This window comes from Squalius cephalus (genome assembly GCF_949319135.1).
Source record: "Squalius cephalus genome assembly, chromosome: 12".
Taxonomy (NCBI): domain Eukaryota; kingdom Metazoa; phylum Chordata; class Actinopteri; order Cypriniformes; family Leuciscidae; genus Squalius; species Squalius cephalus.
This window is the reverse complement of record NC_137133.1, coordinates 12,451,002-12,471,537: the sequence shown is the minus strand read 5'-3', so window position 1 is coordinate 12,471,537 and position 20,536 is coordinate 12,451,002. Positions and strand designations below refer to the sequence as shown.

The 20,536-nt window shown below is 39.1% G+C and overlaps 2 protein-coding genes across 4 annotated transcripts in view; both read left to right on the top strand.

The window, feature by feature from the left end:
* Positions 1 to 126, top strand: part of kctd1 (potassium channel tetramerization domain containing 1) — a 29,607-nt gene extending 29,481 nt beyond the window's left edge. For all 3 annotated transcript variants that reach the window (XM_079888397.1, XM_079888398.1, XM_079888396.1), the window contains exon 5: positions 1 to 126. This exon is cut by the window's left edge and continues 901 nt beyond it. The gene's annotated coding sequence lies outside the window, so the exon portion shown is untranslated.
* A 1,815-nt stretch (positions 127 to 1,941) lies between these two features.
* taf4b (TAF4B RNA polymerase II, TATA box binding protein (TBP)-associated factor) lies at positions 1,942 to 18,110 on the top strand. The gene is made up of 15 exons (XM_079889175.1): positions 1,942 to 2,816; positions 2,966 to 3,105; positions 3,779 to 4,114; positions 4,308 to 4,421; positions 5,064 to 5,186; positions 5,273 to 5,362; positions 5,592 to 5,762; positions 6,650 to 6,773; positions 10,285 to 10,393; positions 10,592 to 10,761; positions 13,250 to 13,380; positions 14,232 to 14,357; positions 14,439 to 14,495; positions 15,061 to 15,177; positions 17,802 to 18,110. The coding sequence occupies exons 1-15, from the start codon at positions 2,192 to 2,194 to the stop codon at positions 17,931 to 17,933; spliced, it is 2,565 nt and encodes an 854-aa protein (XP_079745301.1). The 5' UTR covers positions 1,942 to 2,191; the 3' UTR covers positions 17,934 to 18,110.
* Positions 18,111 to 20,536: the final 2,426 nt, after the last annotated feature.

Genomic DNA, 20,536 nt, shown 5'->3' with positions numbered 1-20,536 from the left:
CACAAAGATTTTCTTTTTTAGTTTGTCCATAAATTTACAGTGTCTGGCTACACTTAAAACTGGTTGATAATCCATGAGATTAAAGTTTGAGAAGAATGTAATGTGATATTGTTAATAAAAGTTTTTAAAAATCACCAAGACTTGTTTATTAACATCTGGAAAATATGTCTAAAACATAAAGTAGGCCTACAATATTCAAATGTAGGCCTATTTCAGTTAAATTTAAATGCAGAGGTAAATGCACAGGTATGATGACTAGCCTAGTACTGGCATGATATCGTCTTGAATGATGGTTCGTTCGTGAATCATTCCAAGGGTAATGGCCAAATGGCGTTCGAGTGAGCGTTTGAGTAGATGTCGCCTTGGCTACGGCAGTTTGGAATGTTGCGTTCATATTCTGGGCTCATCTGATTTTTTTGTACATAGCATAGCCTACTTTGTTATGATTTTAGTATCATAATGATTAATAAATGCACGCACAATTATCTGTGAACTTGATTTGAACAAATGCCTTTCAACTTGTGTGTGCAAAATTCAGAATTAAATGAATGTGCAGCAATTTGTACAAATAGAGTCTGTAGGCCTACTATACTGTTGTAGCCATTATATAAGCGCATTTAGTTTCATATTTGTTAAAATATTATAATGTTATCTTTTTTCCATTTATGTTGATTTATGATAAGTGAACAGCACGAGTAAGATAGGATGCGCAATATATCGAGAGACATGGAGTGGGTCAGACATGATTTTGACCACTTCATTAAGTTTTGTTTTGTAGAAATCCTTTCTTTAAAGTGAATTTCGTTTTGTATAAATTGTATCTTAATTTTAATCAATTTTCCATCAACCAATTGCCTGGATTTAATACATAAGAAGCAAATATAACAGACAATATAATAATGGAGGCGCCTGCTCGGTCACTGCTTGCATTGCACGTGAACTGGAGCACATCTCATCCTAACTTAACGAAACTCAGTGTATGTCTCACACAGACATGAGAAATACATCAAATACACAAAGCTTGAAATGTCTTTAAACGAAATAATTCAAAACGAAAAGAAAAAGGCTACTCTCTGATTATGTAATCCATTATGTGCATTTCTCTCTATAGGCGCGTTCACTACGAATATGGCGATCGTGAACTTCATCTTTGCAGCTGAGTCGACACTGCAGAAAACACTAGTTTATTAATAAAAATCAATGCACAAGTCACCGGATTTACACATCTTGCTTGTTGCACGCACACATAGGCTATTATGTCGAAATAATGAGATATTATGTTGAAATAACATTATTATTAATAATAGGCCTACATCTTTTAGAATATTTGATTGAATGCTGAATGCTGCGCTTGTTCAATTTAATAAAATTAAAACTTTAATAGTGATCATTAAAATAATTGAATATTAAATATTTAGTGGCCAAGTTTTGCTCATTTATTTATATATATATATATATATATATATATATATATATATATATATATATATATATATATATATACATAACGCATTCGTTCCAATGAACTGCCGTAGCCAAGGCGACATCTAGTGTATACCATAGACTGTAAAAAATAGGTGTATACATCTATGACTTCGCACGACATGACAATAAACGTACAAATAAATATTACAAATTTAAAAACGATCGGAAATGTCGTCCAATTTTCTAATGCTATTATTTGATGACAACAATACATGTGGAAAACAAAATACAGCCATTTCTGCTTTTTTTCTTTTAAACAAAAAACAGCTGCTGCAGCCTTTTTTCAATTTCATCTTTCATTCCGAAATAGAATAATGAATGAACGAAAAAGTACACGGACCAATAAGTGCGCAAAAGTTTTACTTCATTAAAGACTCACAATCAATGAATCACTCACAATCAAAAACATCACTTTGTTGGTGTTGCCACACTACTGGCGTAACTGTGTAGGCCTAACGTGCAGAAAGAGTCACTGAACCATGAATAGTTTTGATGAATTCAAAAGATTCGAATCCTTGGGATGAATCACAATTCCGTCACGAACTTTTGAGATGGCCAAAGCTGAAAATCCGTCGAGTCTTCAGTGCGTTTGTACATATAAAATTGATTATACGAGCACGTAGATGGAAAAATCGTTTCAGGGTGATCTTTTGTACCAATTTATTCAATTTGTGTTTAATATATCGTAAACGTACTAGGCTTAATAATGTCGGAAACATCGGACTCAGATAAATTAAACAATGATCAGTCTCGTGCGCCAACAGAGAAAAGAGAAAGCAACAGCGACGTTCAAACAAGCAACACTGAGGAGTCTTTAGAAACCGCATTAGACAATAAAAGACTCAAAGACTTAGACTCAAATGCTAATGTTAACTCCTCTGAAAACAGCAACCCAGATTCAGCTTCCCTCAATGAGGAAGGAGATCAGCTAAAAACAAAAAAGGATTCATTAAACTCTGCATCTCAACGTCCTGAAACAGTTGCTGTGAGTGTGAATGCTAGTGCACCAGCCTCCTCTGTACCTGCTCCAAAGATCATAGCAGGCCCTACACACATCAGATCCACCACGCCAGTGGTCGTAGGGGCCAGAGTAGTGACATCCAGCGTTCAGGGACCAGGGGCCACCAGTTTGGCACTGGTTCCTCAGCCTGGAAGGGTGTCTGTGAGCTCTGTGACCATAAGCCAGCCCAGGGTCGTCACCACACTGACTACTGCCAAAGGGGCGGTCGTGACATTGCCAAGGATTTCCACCCCATCACAAAGTGTTCCAATGACTCGCACCCCTCAGACTGTGCCACTGCAGCTGCCTGCCAACTTTCAGGTCCCACAAGGTGTGTTGTTTCAGGATCTAATGTTGTTTCATGTCTTGGTCTATCTGGTGCACTCTAGCTGTAATACTATACTTAACCATCAAGCCTTATCAGTCTTCTTGGCAATGTCTTGCTCTCTCTCTCTATCTCTTTCTACCCTGCCCGTGAAGGAATGGTGTTAATCCGCAGTGACAGCGGGCAGTTGATGTTGGTATCTCAGCAGGCTCTGGCCCAGGCACAGGCTCAGGGAATGCTGCCAAAACCAGCCAGTGCTAATGCCTCTGCTATGGTTAGACCCCCATCCTCACAGGTGTGTTATTTTGGTCACTCTTTTTGACTGCTGGGTATAGAAACAAAAGTGAGATGATTTAGGATGTGGTATTCCAACTGGGGTCTACACATCATCAGGTAAGGGGGTCCATAGACGATCAAAAAAATAAATAAGGTAAAATATGTTTTAACAGTAATTAAAAAAAAAAAAAAAATCTTATATGCATATACAGTTGTGTAAAAATAAATCTGAAAACTTAAAATTTTCTGATTTTATGTATGCTTATTTTATTTATGAAAAGCATCATACAAATAAATTATAATTTATTAAAAGATTATATATTACATTATAATTTATTAATATTTTTAATATTAAAATATATCTTAAATTGTGTATAATAATATAAACATTTGATACAAATTAAATATTTTTAAATAATGTATTTTAGCTCTAATTAAATTACAAATAAAAGCTCACTATTTTTCACAGCACAGTACACATGGGTCTGCATATAGGAAACCTGAAGCAGCCTTTATATATTAGAAAGAGGGTCCCTTGCAAGAGGGTTAATCATATTTGGCCATCCCTGGCATTAAAATAGTGAAAAGCCACCATATAGCATATGTTTTGAATTGTGAATCTTTTTTTTTATTTTATTTGTTTACGAAATTACAGAAATGCACCCATTTATTTAATATATCTCTTTTCACAGGCAACTGTAACCACTACACCAATCATCAGAGTTTCTCTCCCACCTGCAAGTGCATCAGCTACTACCAATATTAAACCTAACCCCACTCCCGGGACTGCCGTTCAGAAACCACCCACTGCTACAGGGACTGCTATTTTCACACCATCATGTACAACAGGAACTACCATCATTAAACCAGCCAGTGTTATTGGGACAGCCGTCAGAAAGCCCAGTTCTACCATGGGGCCTGTTATCAAAGCCAGTCAAATGACTCCAAACAGCAGCACATCAGGGAGCTTTAACCAGAGGACTAATTCTGTCACTGCAACTACCATAATTAATACCACTGCTGTAAAGGTATTACTCACGTTGGCTACATCAATTATTGATCCAAACAACAAAATAAAAAAAATGATTCATACTCTTACTTCAGGGCAAGATGTTGACTGAAATGCATTGTTAGCTTTCCCTCAGTGATTTAAATAGAAATGTAGGTCATTCTGTGTCGCATTCATCTACCTAATCATGTCTCTGCTTCATTTGTCTGCAGTCTGTGGGTAAAGGTGCTCTCTCAACCCAGGGTAATGCCCCACGTATGGTGTCTCCTAATGTACCAACCAAATCCTGCACAAACACATCGTCAACCCCAGTCACTGTTACAGCTGTAAGTTCATGTGTGTAGGGATGCATTGATATTAAAATTAGCCCGATACAGCCGATAATTATTTTCATGTAATGTTCAATAAATGGCTGAAATTATAATTTTGGTAACACTTTACAAACTAACAATGAAAATTATTCTATTTATTAATTAATAAATAGATGATTAATCTTAGCATTTATTAATCTTAGTTCATATTAATTTCAACATTTATTATATAAATATTATATATATACAGTCATGCTCAGAATTAATCATACCCCTGGTAAATATGATCAAAAATGGCTGTAAAAAATAAATCTGCATCGTTTATCCTTTTGATCTTTCATTCAAAAAATTGGCAAAATCGTAACCTTTCATTGAAGTAAAAGAATTGAAAGTGGGGGGGAAATCACATTCTAAAATAAATGTTTTTCTCCAAAAAATATATATATATTATATATATAATATATATATATATATTATTAATTATTTTAAAATATTGTATTTTTTTAAAAAAACATAGTAATTTTATATATATATATATATATATATATATACACACACACACAGTATATGGTATTGATATGAATATTGTCTTATATTACATATGAATATACCCCTTGAATATTGAATTGAATATTTCATTTGAATCTCTATCATCAGGAGACCTTGGAGAATGTGAAGAAGTGTAAGAACTTCTTGGTCACTCTTATGAAGCTAGCATCAAGCGGCACTCGCTCGGCCGACATGGCCCAAAACGTCCGAGCTCTTGTCAAAGGCCTGCTGGTATGTCACTTATTGCTGGTGTATCACAAATATAACTCAATACATTATTTGTTTAAAAAGGCTTTTGTTTTCTTCTCTGCATGTAGGATGGAAAACTAGAGGCAGAGGAGTTCACTGAAAAACTCTACATGGAGCTCAAATCGTCCCCTCAGCCATATCTAGTGCCTTTCCTGAAGGTGATTGCCACTTCTTCACATATAAAACCCATTTAGATGTCATCAGCAACTTCAACAAAATCAGATGGGTACATATGAGGGCACTGACCTCATTTTTGACCTGATTTTAAGATGAAGTCTATTATCAGACCTTCACAGCTCATGTATGAATGAGGCGCAACCTCTTTGGTTTAAGCTAAATTAGAGGCACTTAGTATAACTACAAATGCTGATGTGTTCATTTTTTCAGAGGAGCCTGCCAGCTGTCCGTCAGCTCACCCCAAACTCGCAGCTCTTCATTCAGCAGTGCGCACAACTCAAGCCCTCTGATTCAGCATCGACCAAGGCCACAAACCAGAAGCCCACTGCGTCCATCAGCTCCACCCTCAAACCCAACCAGCCAACCAGAACTGCTCATCTGGTAAACCCCAGCCCATTTTTAGTCCCAGCAATGTCATTTATCATGATGATTTCAGGGGTTTGCCTATATGAAACAACGGAAGAGTAATTCGATAATAAAGAAAACAAATGATCATTCACTGTTGGTGTTTTCACCACGGAAACAAACCTGGATGTGCATAATTGTAATGTTAATATGCAGATATGATTTCTCTATCAATAGTTAGAGTACCATATGGTGTCTGGAATTCAGGTATGTGTGTTTGGGGATCCTGAATACACTGTTTTGATGTTTTATGTAATAGTAGACTCAGTAGACTGTGTGTGTGTTTGTGTGAGAGAGAAACAGTCTAATTTCACACTGCCTCCTTCCCAGCGCACTGGTTCATTTTTATGACAGCCTCTCTTCACTTTGTCTTCATTTCCTGGTTAACTCACCACCGCCCACGGTGTACAGGCTAATTCACTTAAAACCACCAGTACCCCACAAGCCCAAGCAGAGGCAAATTAGTTTTACACCAGAGACAAAGATGCATGAGTCTTACCCCATTTCGTACCAGGAATGTCATGTTATCATATTCAAATAATGTCATGATTTGTTTTCCTGTAATCTAATATCAGCATTTTATTGGACGTCTTGATGGATTTCCACTGAAATACAGAAGCTCATTTCCCATATACCTGAATAGACTTTAGAGGTTTTGATTACTTCACAATCAGAAAGTGCTCTGAGGGTTTGCAGGAAGTGCTTCCTTTCTAAAAATGGCTTGCGCAATGTCCTCAAGGTGGACCAAACCCAGCATACCTTCTTTGAATATTTACATATGCATCATTTTTGCATCTGCTGTATTTATTTGGGAATATTATTTGCATGCTGACTTCCTAATGCCTTTGTTTTTACTTTGTGAGGTGATCCAGCAGCCTAAAGGACTAATCGTCAAACATTCTTTGACATCAGCTCAGGTGGGCTTACCTGCACAGAAGCAAACTCAACCCAAACAGATGGTCCTTCAAACCAAAACTTGTCCAACAGGTAGAAACTATGCTTTTACTGATTTTTTAAAAAAAATGTTTTTGAAAGACATCTCTTATGCTCGCCAAGGCTGCATGTATTTGATCAAAAATACAGTAAAACAGTAATATTGTGTCATATTGCGTCAAAATAACGGTTTTCTGTATTAATATATTTATTATTCCTTTGATCAAAGCTGAATTTTCAACATCATTACTCCAGACTTCAGTGTCACATGATCCCTCTAATCATTCTAATATGCTGATTTGCTGCTCAAGAAACATTTCTTTTTATTATCAATGTTGAAAACGGTTGTGCTGCTTAATATTTTTCTGGAAACTGTGATACTTTTATTTCAGAATTCTTTGATGAATAGAATGGTCAAAAGAAAATAATTTATTTGAAATAGAAATTGTAACAATGTAAAAGTATTTAGTCACATTTGATGAATTTAGTGCATCCTTATGAATCAAAGTATTTATTTAAATATTTCGAACGGTGGTGTGTGTATTTATATACACTCACCAGCCACTTTATTAACTACACCTTGCTAGTACTGGGTTGGAAAAAACTGAATTAGTTCTTCATGGCATAGATTCATCAAGGTGCTGGAAACATTCCTCAGAGATTTTGGTCCATATTAACATGATAGCATTACGTCGTAGTTGCTGCAGATTTGTCGGCTGCACATCCATGATGTGAATCTCCTGTTCCACCACATCCAAAGGTGCTTTATCTGGTGACTGTGGAGGCAATTTGAGTAAAGTGAACTCATTGTCATGTTCTAGAAACCAGAAATAGATGCTTGGAGTTTTGTGACATTATCCTGCTACAAGTAGCCATCAGAAGATGGGTACACTGTGGTCATAAAGGGATGGACATGTTCAGCAACAATACTCAGGAAGGCTGTGGCATTTAAACGATTGGTAATTGGTATTAAGGGGCCCAAAGTGTGCCAAGAAAATATCCCTCCCCATTACACCAGCAGCAGCCTGAACTGTTGATACAAGGAGGGATGGATCCATGCTTTCATGTTGTTTACACCAAATTCTGACCCTACCATCTGAATGTCGCAGCAGAAATTGAGACTTATAAGACCAGGCAACGTTTTTTCAATCTTCTGTTGTCCAATTTTGATGAGCCCTTGCAAATTGAAGCCTTAGATTCATGTTCTTAGCTGACAGGAGAGGCACCCGGTATGTCTTCTGCTGCTGTAGTCCATCTGCTTGAAGGTTTGACGTGACATCTTTTAGAGATGTTTTTTTGCATGCCTCAGTTATAACGAGTGGTTATTTAAGTTACTCTTGCCTTTCCATCAGCTCGAACCAGACTGGCCATTCACCTCTGATTTCTGAAATTTTCGGCCACAGAACTGCCGCTCACTGGATATTTTGTCGTTGAAAATCTCAGTAGATCAGCCGTTTCTGAAAAATTCTGACAATTTTTTTTTTTATGCTAGATATAGATCCCCCATTTAGCATGTTATGTTTTGTGGTTAATTTTTAAATAGTCAGATAATAGATAATTATATACATTTTAAATATTGTTTATCCTTATTATTATTGATATTATTATTGAACAGTAAATTAATTAGAATCAACATCTGCAAGTGTACATTTTGAAAAGTAAAAATGACATAGAAGGTTAGCTAATTCAACTTTATTAAAACTGAGCAGACATGATAGGCTAGCATAAATAGCAGACAAATCAAAGGAAAAAATAAACAGGTGTGTGAGCGGTTACAAACAATTTTTTTCCTCTCTGTGCGTTTTCAAAAAAGGAAAAAACATTAACGTGCAACAAGTAACGTTACACGCTTAAGTGAAATGTCAAGTACTCATCATTAAAGTCATTTTGGTTTCATTGTGGCTTATAACTTTTGGCATAAAGTTAAAATATTTGTCATACCTGACGAGAAGATGTTCAACTCTTTTCCTAACGGTAAGAATTAAAGGGGGGGTGAAATGCTCATTTTCACTCAATCTCCTGTTAATCTTGAGTACCTATAGAGTAATATTGCATCCTTCATATCTCCAAAAAGTCTTTTGTTTTATTATATTTTTAATTGAAAGATCGACTGTACCGAGTCTTTCCGGAAAAAAACGAGCGGCTGGGGGCGGGCCGTGTGGGCGAAGCTAAAGATGTGCTTACCCGCCTAGCTAACAACACACAGAGACATTTGTTCAACAGTTTTACTCACCGTTCCAACGCACGACCGCGAAACTTTATCATTGTGACTGCTCGATCCTTAAGCATTAGACGATCTGCAAATCCGTAGATCTGGGCTTTGTTTATAAAACAATCATCGTCGAAATGCAGGGAACAACAGTCTTACACAACTCCGTTTATGCTCATGAAAACAAACTCCATCCACGGGTTCCTTAACGCTGGGTTCTTTGGGAATCTGTGCAGGGTTGTCTTGCCCTGGCAACCAAAAACACACTTCTTTGGTGACATTGACTTCCCAAAAGCCGGGCAGGGCGCTTTGATGGCGAACTGCTTTCACTCTCTTGCTCTGTTCTACGAGTGCGCGCGCGCCCACGATCTTACCGGAGAAGTGCCCTTAGGACCCATATAAGGAAATTCCGCTCTATCTTACGTAAGACAGAGCCATACTCGAAAAAAACTTTCCGAAACTTGTGACAAACCGGAAGGAGTATTTTTGGAACAAAAATACTCCTTCAAACGTACAACTTAGTTTTTGAAACTTTGTCCATGTTTAGCATGGGAATCCAACTCTTTACCAGTGTAAAAAACTCAGTATGAATGAAATAGCATTTCACCCCCCCTTTAAAGGATGAATACTAAAAGAAATATAGTTAGCATACACTAGTAGCTACTGTAATTTACACAAGATCGCAAACTCCATGAATTATCAGCTAATGTTGTTCTGTCCCTTCAGTTAGACTGAACAAATAAATGTCACATTAGACAATTAAGTTGTAGGTTGTGTTTGAATAATTACTTATCTTATTTAGCTGAGATAAATTAAATGCAATTCTGTTGTATCCTTGCTCGATGAAGAATGAGACAACACAATGAGCCCAACGGTCGACTGAAATTGAAAAGGCTGATTTTCGCGCTTCAGGGCAGTGACGAGTACATATGTCGTCCAGTGGTTGTCCAGAGACCCTCGGCACAACCTTAAGCAATGGCCATGAACGGTGGTTCAATGTCAACATTGTGACAACGCTGTAACAACCTTCAACACACAATGTAGTTATAGAAACTTTTTGGCCATGTTGTTAAAACGTTGTTAGAAGGTTGGGTACGTTGTGCCAACGTTCTGTGTTTGCTGGGTATTTGCATTAACAAGCAGTTGAACATGTACCTAATAAAGTGGCCTGTGTGTGTGTGTATATATATATATATATATATATATATATATAAGGGCTTACATGAAAGTTTTATTGATTAAAATACCCTGAAAGACTAGGTGAGCTTTTATTACTTTTATGCTTCTTTCACCTTCAAGTGTCCCAATTCATTTTGAGCTGATAAAAATATCTGTATTTTTATTCTGTCCCCACAGGTGCTGTTGTGCGGCAGTCCATCCTTCAGGCATCTAAAACTCACTTTTCCCAGCCGCCCCTTCCAGCACAGGCACACGGCTTCAAGGACAGCACCTCGGGCTCTTTCCGGTAATAGCTCTGACTTGCGGCCATTCCCTGCTGCACAGTGGGTGAATGTGCATATTGGTTCTTTATAGGATAAATGTGAAAGAAGGCAGTCACTTCGCTGCAGATTAAGATTTCCAGATGAGCTACACTGTTAGCATATTCATTTTAAGACAAACAGTGAAGTCCTATTCTTTCATTTATTGTGTGACCTTCATTCAGAGATGACGATGACATAAATGATGTGGCCTCCATGGCCGGAGTGAACCTGAGTGAGGAGAGCGCTCGTATTTTGGCCTCTGGCTCTGAGCTTGTGGGATCAGTGATCCGCTCCTGTCAAGAGGAGCCCTTTTTATTCCCATCAGCCCTCCAGACAAGAGTGCTGCACATTGGTAACTTCACCAAACCCATTCAATTACACCCGCACACACATTTTTTATATAAAATACTTAACGTATGCACTTGTACAGTTTAACTGTAAGTTTTACTATACTTATAGAAGACAGAATAACCAAATTAATTTGCGGTTAGCTGTTGTCATGACAACTAGAGTCTTGTTGTCTGTTAAGGCCAATTCACACTGCACTGACAGACACAGACCAACGGCGACAATCACCAGATTAAAGCACGTCACTTATTAGACATTCTAATTCGAAAACAAAGCTCCGACAGAAGCCAACAGACTCCGACAGGGGTAACACTGATCCGGCAAAACTAGACGAAGTGTCTGTTGGTGCGGTGTAAATTAGCTTTCAGTTGAGTGTAACCGGTCCTACTCGACCCACTCCAGGCAGGATTCGAACTGGGAGGCGGGCGCGCTAACAAGGACTCTAAAGACTGCAGCTTCTAGCATCAGTCGCTAGCGTGCCTCTTTAGACCAGGGGAGTGATGTTTACATGCACAGCTCTTACGGGTCTACGTTCATTACACTCACCTCATACGCCTCATCCTACCCCTTTCTGGGTCACGGCACCAAATGTAACCGGTCCTGCTCGACATTCTCTAGCGAGTAGGACCGCATCCTCTAGCACCCCTCTTGAGATCAAGGGAGTGATGTTTACACGCACAGCTCTTACTGGCCTATGACAGTTACACTCTCCCCCCTAAACCTCTATCACATCTGGGTCATGGCACCAAATGTAACCGGTCCTACTCAAACCGGTCCAAGTGGGATTCGAACTGGTGTCTCCGGCGTGGGAGGCGGGTGCTCTAATGAGGAGACTAAGGGCCGCCGCCTTTAGCGTCTGTCGCTAACGCGCCTCTTGAGATCGGGGAGTAATGTTTACACGCACAGCTCTTACTGGACTAGGTCCATTAGCATGATAATAATAATTTTTTGGGGGTTCTGGTGCATAATACTCCCTCAATTGTGAATTCTGCATTAAAAGGCCACATTAAAAAAATCCCAGTTACCAACTTTATGTAGCAAATATGTCATTGCCACCCACCCAAAACCGGTCACTTTTCAGCACTTTTCAGCACTTTTCAGCTGTTCAGGCTGGGGGTAAAACTTGCAGACCAGCTAAACCAATTTCAAAACTGGAAGAGTAGCTGAAGACCATCTTAAATCAGCTATGACCAGCTTAAACCTGCTAAGACTATAAACCAGCTAGTTTAAGGTGTTTTTAGGACTCTGAATGTAAAACCAACCCTGCAAGCTAGGCAGAGCACTTCCAGTCTGGAGAAAAGAGAGTCGAACAGTGAGAAAAAAGAAACACGAAAGATTCTTAACACATTACTTTTCATATAGCATACTTAGTTACTTTTCAAGTCATTTTGCCAATATTGCAATATGTCTTAAAAGTAACATTCCTGAACTCCTCCATGTTCCACTGACCTCACTCAGCTATTAGCGATCACTGTTTTTATTGTACATGAGTGTATCTTTACTCAAAGTGATATTGCATTTCCCCCCATCTCTGTTTGTCAAAGTCTGTTCACCTCCCTCAGCTCTGCCTCTACGGCATGCATCCTGTCTGTGTTTTTTTTGGGCATATGTTGTGCTGTGTTGTGACACACGAGTGCAGTCTCTGTCTTTGATCAGTGGTATCTCTGACGAGCCTGTTCTGCTTAATCAGTATGCTAATGACTGCCGAGCCGCGCAAAGTTGCCAGAGTGGCAGGAATCCACTCTGCTGCACTGATCAAAAAAGCATCGGAACAAGGGAGAGAAAGGACGACAGAGGCGGAGGGAGGGAGAGAGGGAGATAGCCAGGAGGTAGGGGGAGTCGTGCGGAGGAGGAGGAGACGAAAAGAGAGAATGTGGAAATGAAAGAGACAGGCTTGGCCTCGCAGGAACTCAGTCCGCATCAGCAGAAAGGGCAAAAATTAGATGGAATTGGAGTGTTTGCAGATGTCTGTCTACTCGGCAAGCCTAACAGAACAACAGGAACAAAGCATGTCTGACATTATGGAAATGTGAATACAATATAAACAGCAGAGGAAAACAACAAAATCACTGGATTCCAGCTCGATGAAGACAAGGCGACGAATTCTACACAATTTCCATTTCTGTCAGGCAGTAAATAGGAATCTTACTCTAATTCAGCATTTTAAGAGAACTGTGATTCCTTGAGGAACTGTGATTAATCAGGCCCACAACTTGTTTTAAATCATTCCACAGCACTTTTTTTTCCGCAGATTCCGTCTGGGCCTGGTAATTACTGGAGTAAGATTTATTGACTGAAATGTTCTAATGAGTTTTAGGAATGTTTAGATGCAGTCCTGAAATGTATAACTGACTCAAATTGGGTGGGTGAAAATACTGATTCATTTTGATTCTTTCTCAAACAAATCTAGGTTGAAAACATTCAGATAAAGTAAGTTAATAGAGTGAGTGCTTCTCCCATGCTAAAATGTGTGTGATTGTGTTTGTACATAGGTAGTTCTTTGAGTATCACAGAGGTCTGTCCTGATGTACTTGAATTGCTCTCTCTGGCAACACAAGAGAGACTTCGAGACCTGCTGGAGAAGCTAACCGTTGTGGCACAACATAGACAGATCTCTTATAAGGTATAAACATGCCTATAACACACAGTAGACAAAATAAAATAAAAACTTTCAGAATTTCTAAGTAAAGCTTGTTTCATAATAAAGATTTTGGTTCAGAGATGTCAAAATGAAATCAAAACTGATCCTTTTCGTTCAACATTGATTGGTGCTCTTTATTCCACGGGAACATTATTTGTTTGTCTTCAGAGTATTATATCAATCTTTCTATAACAACTTTCCTTTTTGGATGACATCACCGAGGCCACATGGGTGGGAATAATGATTCCAACCAATAGTCAAATACCTCTTTACGCTATGGCTGCATCCAAAATAGCACACTTCCCTATTATGTAGTTCATGGGGGGGAAAAAAGTGTATGAAAATAGTATGTCAGAATTCGTAGTATTCATAAAACTGTAGGCGAAAAGTACCCATATGACTTACTGCCTCCGGCAAGATTCTGAAGTGTGAATACCATGAACACTTTACTTTCCCATGAGGCCACAGGAGAGATTTTTTGAATGGCAGTGAAGCGACGCAACTGACGCCGTAGGTCACATGACCATGACAGATGAAGTACGTTCAGATTACATTCACTACACACATTCATACTATATAGAACATACTTTTTTAACATTGTCAAGTAATTATTCAAAAGAAGTACCTATTCAAAAAATACACGATTTTGGATTCAGCCATTGTTTTAGGCAACTATTGTGCATCCTGTTTTTTCCCTGAATTGCATCGCAGTATGGAAGTAAAATAGGTTGTTAATGCTATTTCATGTTGACTAAACTGATGTGTACCATAGTCTAGAATTGTGTCTGGTTAGATGCTAATGTGATGCTGTGGTGTGTGTTGTCTATGTTGAGGATGATTGGCGCTACAGTCAGACCAATGACGCGCGCTCTCAGCTGAAGTTCCTGGAGCAACTGGAAAGACTGGAGAAACAGAAGAGGGAGGAAGAGGAGCGTGAAGCACTGCTCCGCATTGCCAGAGTAACTAGCAAACTCAACAAAACAGAGGAAAAACACCAGTAATCTGTCTCCATTTGAAATGTACTGTTTTTTTGTGTGTAGAGTCGCTCAAACAGCGAAGACCCAGAGCAACAGCGTCTCAAACAGCGAGCCAAAGAGGTAGAGGGATTTCTGTGTGTTCGTTTTTAATAAAAATAGATATGTCCCTCCTCCACAACCTGTTTTTCATTCCTTCTGCTCCCTTGTATAGCAATGAGGACGATCAATACTCTTCATAAAGTCCCATTTGTGCCCCACATAGACAAATCCACACACATACATACACATACCCTGGAGACAAGGCTCTCTAATTGGGGGCTCATTTTAATTGAGTCTAATATTGGGTCTGGAATTGAAGCTTGGGGCTAAACAGGGAACAGAATGTAATGAAAGCCCTCTGGATGAGTTGTGTGTCTGTTTACAAGGTAACGCTCATCTACTCATGTGTTAGAGAGCACGTAACATATTTGTGTGTTTTCTCAGGCTCAGGCCTTTCACTTGGGTTCTTTGTCATAGGCTATCGGTAAAATCAATAGTGCTAAAATGAAAGATTCATCACCAATAACAGCTTTCCGTTTTTGTTTTTTTTTACGTTCCATGTGGATTTGGGTGAGCCAATGGAAATATTGATTTTATTTTTGAGTGCCTGTCAAACGCACATTCTCTCTTTTTCCTCTTTTTTTAGATGCAGCAGTTGGAGTTGGCACAGATGGAGCACAGAGATGCAAATTTGGCAGCGCTGGCAGCCCTAGGGCCCCGTAAGAGGAAACCCCTGGAGGCTCCTGGCTCAGGGGCCAACCAGGTACCTGCACGTGTCCATACAACCACCCCTCTGTGTTTGTGACATTTCTTCATACTTCACTGTTTGCAGATGTGAAGGAAATGTTTACATATGTGTTCAAAATCACTCGCATGCATAAACAGTCTAGTCATTTTTGAATTTCTGCCTGGATTGAGACAAGCTGTGGCATTTATCAAGTACACATGTAAGTCTTTCTGTGTGGCCATATGAAATTGCACATTTGCTTTTGTCTCTTAAATATTAGTAAACTCCTTTAGGAAGAGAATTGTATTATGTTTCTTCTTAAGCTTATTTAAACTTAAATTACCATTTTTTAAACTTTCTATTCATCAAAAAAAATATATCACAATTGTCAAAAAAATTATATTTTAAGCAGCATAACTGTTTTCAATATTGATAATAATAATAAGAGCAAATCAGCATATTAGAATCATGATTATGTGACACTGAAGACTGGAGTAATGATACTGAAAATTCAGCTTTGCCATCACAGGAATAAATTACATTTTAAAATATATTTCAATAGAGAATATTTTATTTTAATAAAATATTTTATTTCAATAACATTTCATAATATTACTATTTTCACTGTATTTTTGATCAAATAAATTTGGTGCATAAGAGACTTCTTTCAATAAAAAAAAAAGTCTTGCTCAGCCCAAACTTTTGAATGGTATTGTATATGACTAAAGGGGAAGGACTTAATTCAATCTGTAATATACCATGTGTTATTGTTCGTGATTTATGAGATTTATGAAAAAAAAGGACAAGGAAAGACTTAACAAAAGACCAGAGGATTGTATGTTAGTTTAGTTTAATTAGTTTTTACATTTGTGAATTCCTTTTCCTTTAGGCAGAGGGGAATGCTAATAAGTGAAAAGATGGTTTTGAGTTTTTGTGTGTTTAAATTACACAGGCCTTTTAGAACAAAAGCCCCCTGTGCCTAGGGAAGTTTAGTATTTGCCTCTTTTTGAGGTTTCATCTCTGTAGTAGAATAAGCATCTCTATAAAGAGCAAGTGCAAGAGCAAGAAAACAGGGAGGTTAAAAGACTCCAACCGTGTTTCAAAAGTTAAATTATACTGAACAAAATTATAAACGCAACACTTTTGTTTTTGCCCCCATTTTTCATGAGCTGAACTCAAAGATCTAAGACTTTTTATATGTACACAAAAGGCCTATTTCTCTCAAATATTGTTCACAAATCTGTCTAAATCTGTGTTAGTGAGCACTTCTCCTTTGCCGAGATAATCCATCCACCTTACAGGTGTGGCTTATCAAGATGCTGATTAGACATCATGATTATTGCACAGGTGTGCCTTAGGCTGGCCACAATAAAAGACCACTCTAAAATGTGCAGTTTTACTGTATTGGGGGGGTCCGGGGGGGGGGACCCTCCCGAAAAAAAGAAAAAAAAAGGTTGTTGATTGTGGCCTGTGGAATGTTGGTCCACTCCTCTTCAATGGCTGTGCGAAGATGCTGGATATTGGCAGGACCTGGAACACGCTGTCATATACGCTGATCCAGAGCATCCCAAACACATTAATTCATGCTGAATGCAGGAATGTCCACCAGAGCAGTTGCCTGTGAATTGAATGTTCATTTCTCTTCCGTAAGCAGTCTCCAAAGGCGTTTCAGAGAATTTAGCAGTGCATCCAACCGGCCTCACAGCTGCAGACCACGGGTAACCACACCAGCCCAGGACCTCCACATCCAGCATCTTCACCTCCAAGATCGTCTGAGACCAGCCACCCGGACAGCTGCTGCAACAATCGGTTTGCATAACCAAAGAATTTCTGCTGTCAGAAACCATCTCAGGGAAGCTCATCTGCATGCTTGTTGTCCTTATCGGGGTCTCGACCTGACTGCAGTTCGTCGTCGTAACCGACTTGAGTTGGCAATTGCTCACATTCGATGGCGTCTGGCACTTTGGAGAGGTGTTCTCTTCACGGATGATTCCCGGTTTTCACTGTACAGGGCAGATGGCAGACAGCAAGTATGTCATTGTGTGGGTGAGCGGTTTGCTGATGTCAACGTTGTGGATCGAGTGGCCCATGGTGGCGGTGGGGTTATGGTATTGGCAGGCGTATGTTATGGACAACAAACACAGGTGCATTTTATCGATGGCATTTTGAATGCACAGAGATACCGTGACGAGATCCTGAGGCCCATTGTTGTGCCATTCATTCACGACCATCACCTCATGTTGTAGCATGATAATGCACGGCCCCATGTTGCAAGGATCTGTAGACAATTCCTGGAAGCTGAAAACATCCCAGTTCTTGCATGGCCAGCATATTCACCGGACATGTCACCCATTGAGCATGTTTGGGATGCTGTGGATCGGCGTATACGACAGCGTGTTCCAGGTCCTGCCAATATCCAGCAACTTCGCACAGCCATTGAAGAGGAGTGGACCAACATTCCACAGGCCACAATCAACAACCTGATCAACTCTATGTGAAGGAAATGTGTTGCACTGCGTGAGGCAAATAGTGGTCACACCAGATACTGACTGGTTTTCGGTAATACTTTGTTATTACCCATTTCTAGACTTGATTTCATGAGAAAAACCATGTAGGCCAATGTGGCTCAAGAAACTCATTGCTTTTGTCTGTCTGCTCAGTTGTTAGGTTCGTACGGGCAGATTGCTACTCGAGCACCAATTCGAGTCACTATGAGAGATCTGACCTTCTGCATGGAGCAGGACCCCACATTCAGACACACTCTCATGCTGTATAAATCGTTTCTAGTCTAGATAACCACACACAACCTTAGAGGTATGTTCTGTGTTTGAGCAAGTTCTTGAGATTATTTAATACTTTCTCTTTTTTTTCATAATTCTATGTTCCTGTTCTTGTTTTGAATATTGAATAAACTGTACAGACATATTGGCTGGAAGGGAAGCACAAAATAATTAATTAAACACTATTAGCAGCAACCGTTTGTGTGGATCTTTAATGTTTGTGTAACTTCCCAATATTTTTTTTTTTGCTGTTACAATCATGCTGAACTATTGTTGCATTTCGATTGGGGATTGTACAGAGGTCTGTGTATACGCTCCAGGGCAGTGGATGCCCTGAACAAAGCACGACTAACCAATCACACAAATGCTGCCTTAGGCAACAACATCCACCAATCATAGCGAGAGAGAGGCCGAGACAACAATACTGACCAATCAAAGCAGGATATTGCATCAGAGCCCAAATCAGCTTGAGACTGACCAACCAATCAGAACATGACAAAAGAACTAGAGCAGACCAATAGGAAGTACAAACAGCCAGAGGGTTTGAAGCTGAAAGAAACAGGACAATACCTACCCTGAAGGATTTTCCTGTAACAAGATCAAGATAACAAGAGCCAAAATCAACAGATCAGGGGCAGGATGTCTCTCATGATCCACTGCTGACCGATCATCTCTCTTAAATTATTTAAACCGAGGTTAACTAAAGGGTAACTAACAATGACATAATTGACCAGGGTTTAGCTCTCTTCATTAGCATTGCCATTCTTCCTCAACTGTCATGAATGTCTTTGCATTAGTAAGTTGAATGGAAGTTCTCAAAAGGTGTCGATTTAATGTATGCTTCGCCTCAGCCTCAGAAACTTAAATACTCTGTGTGCTTGCCTGAGGTACAGGATTCTAAAATATTCCATTACCTCTGAATAATCATGAATGAGAAGCTGGGAGCTAAATATTGATATGCCTGCAGCATTCACAGTCCCCTCAGAGAGTGTGAGCGCATGCTATTCAGAGGTACACAGCCTCGCATGCCAATACAGGCTTAAGGAATGTCAGTGAATGGAACAAAGAGTGCGTTTTAAGCACAGAATGTGCCTTTTTTCTAATAAAAAGGCAGGTTTTTTGGGGTTTTTTTTTTTTTTTACATGACATGAAACCGTTTTAATGAAAGACATTAATTTTGATTGATCTCACTGACTTGAATCTGAAACCAAAAAGGTTTGCTCAGATTAATTCAGTCAATCGTTCGGTTTACATCGTAACACCTGTAGGTGACAAGAGAAGACATTGGACAAGTGATTTTCTTTTTGAGTGTTAGGAATGAGTAATTAGCTACTGTAGTTCGGCAACATTAAACTATTGTGAGTCAAGTCTAATTGACTCAATCAAGTCTTGACTCAATTAGGGATCTCAAAAGACTCCAGTGTTCTAAATTGGACGCTTAATTTAATATATCAAAGGGTTTTTACATGCACAGTTATGATCAAGCTACAATATTCATCTGTCCAAGTATACATGACACTTGCTGCCTGAGAAACTTGTCCCTTCAAGTCAGGCGCTCGGTATTATGACGTCACGCATCCAAGTTGAAAATGGAAATGGAAATAGCCTAAAAAGCATATGAATTAGCCTATATTGTGAACAATAAACCCAATAACTATTACTAAACTATAACAATTTGTCTCATTAATGCAAGGTATGTTTTTCATACATAAAGCAAACCGTGACTGCCGAGTGATTAACTTTACACCAGATTTGTTTCCGCTCACTGATCTCTAGATATAGATTATAGACATATTATCTAAATTAAAGATCAGGGTTTCTGCATTTTTCAAACCAAGTGTGCCGCACACGTCCTAAAATCCTGGCCAAATTTGCCCATTGGCCTCTGTCTATCATGGCCTCCTAATCATCCCCATATATACTGATAGGCTTCATCACTCTGTCTCCTCTCCACCAATAATTTGGTGTGTGGTGGGCGTTTTGGCACAATTTGGCTGCCGTCGCATCATCCAGGTGGATGCTGCACATTGGTGGTGGTTGAGGAGATTCCCCCATATGTAAAGCGCTTTAAGTACCTAGAAAACGCTATATAAATGTAACGACTTAATAAACAGTGAAGCCAAAACATTTTGATCGCCCCTGCTGGCTGGCTGAGTTACATTTTATAAAGGTCAATGGGAAAAAAAATCCAATTATACTTGAAGTACTTTTTCCAGAAGATGGTTTCTGTCATTCTAGGTAGTTCTTATTAGGCTGGCGTATGTTCAAGTGTTTGTTTTTCCAGCAGGTTTGGTTTGTTATTTGATGCTATAAAACGGGGTGTAGCGATTGAGTCTGCGATAGTATGGGCGGGATCTTGATGATGCGGCTCCACCTCAGGATCACTACAGCGCAGGCTCAGGCTCCAAATGACGTAATCAGTAATTACCATTTCTGGGATATTTTGGCTTTGTTTTTCTACAGTGGAAGGAAGTGGAGACGCGTTGTCCATCTTTTTTTAGTTTCAAATCAATGTTTCTTCCAACACCACAATTTAGCAACTCGTGTATCATCTAGATAGAATAGAGTGCAGTAGTGCCCGCCCCCTTTTTTCAGCAGCCCTGTTTCCAGAAGTA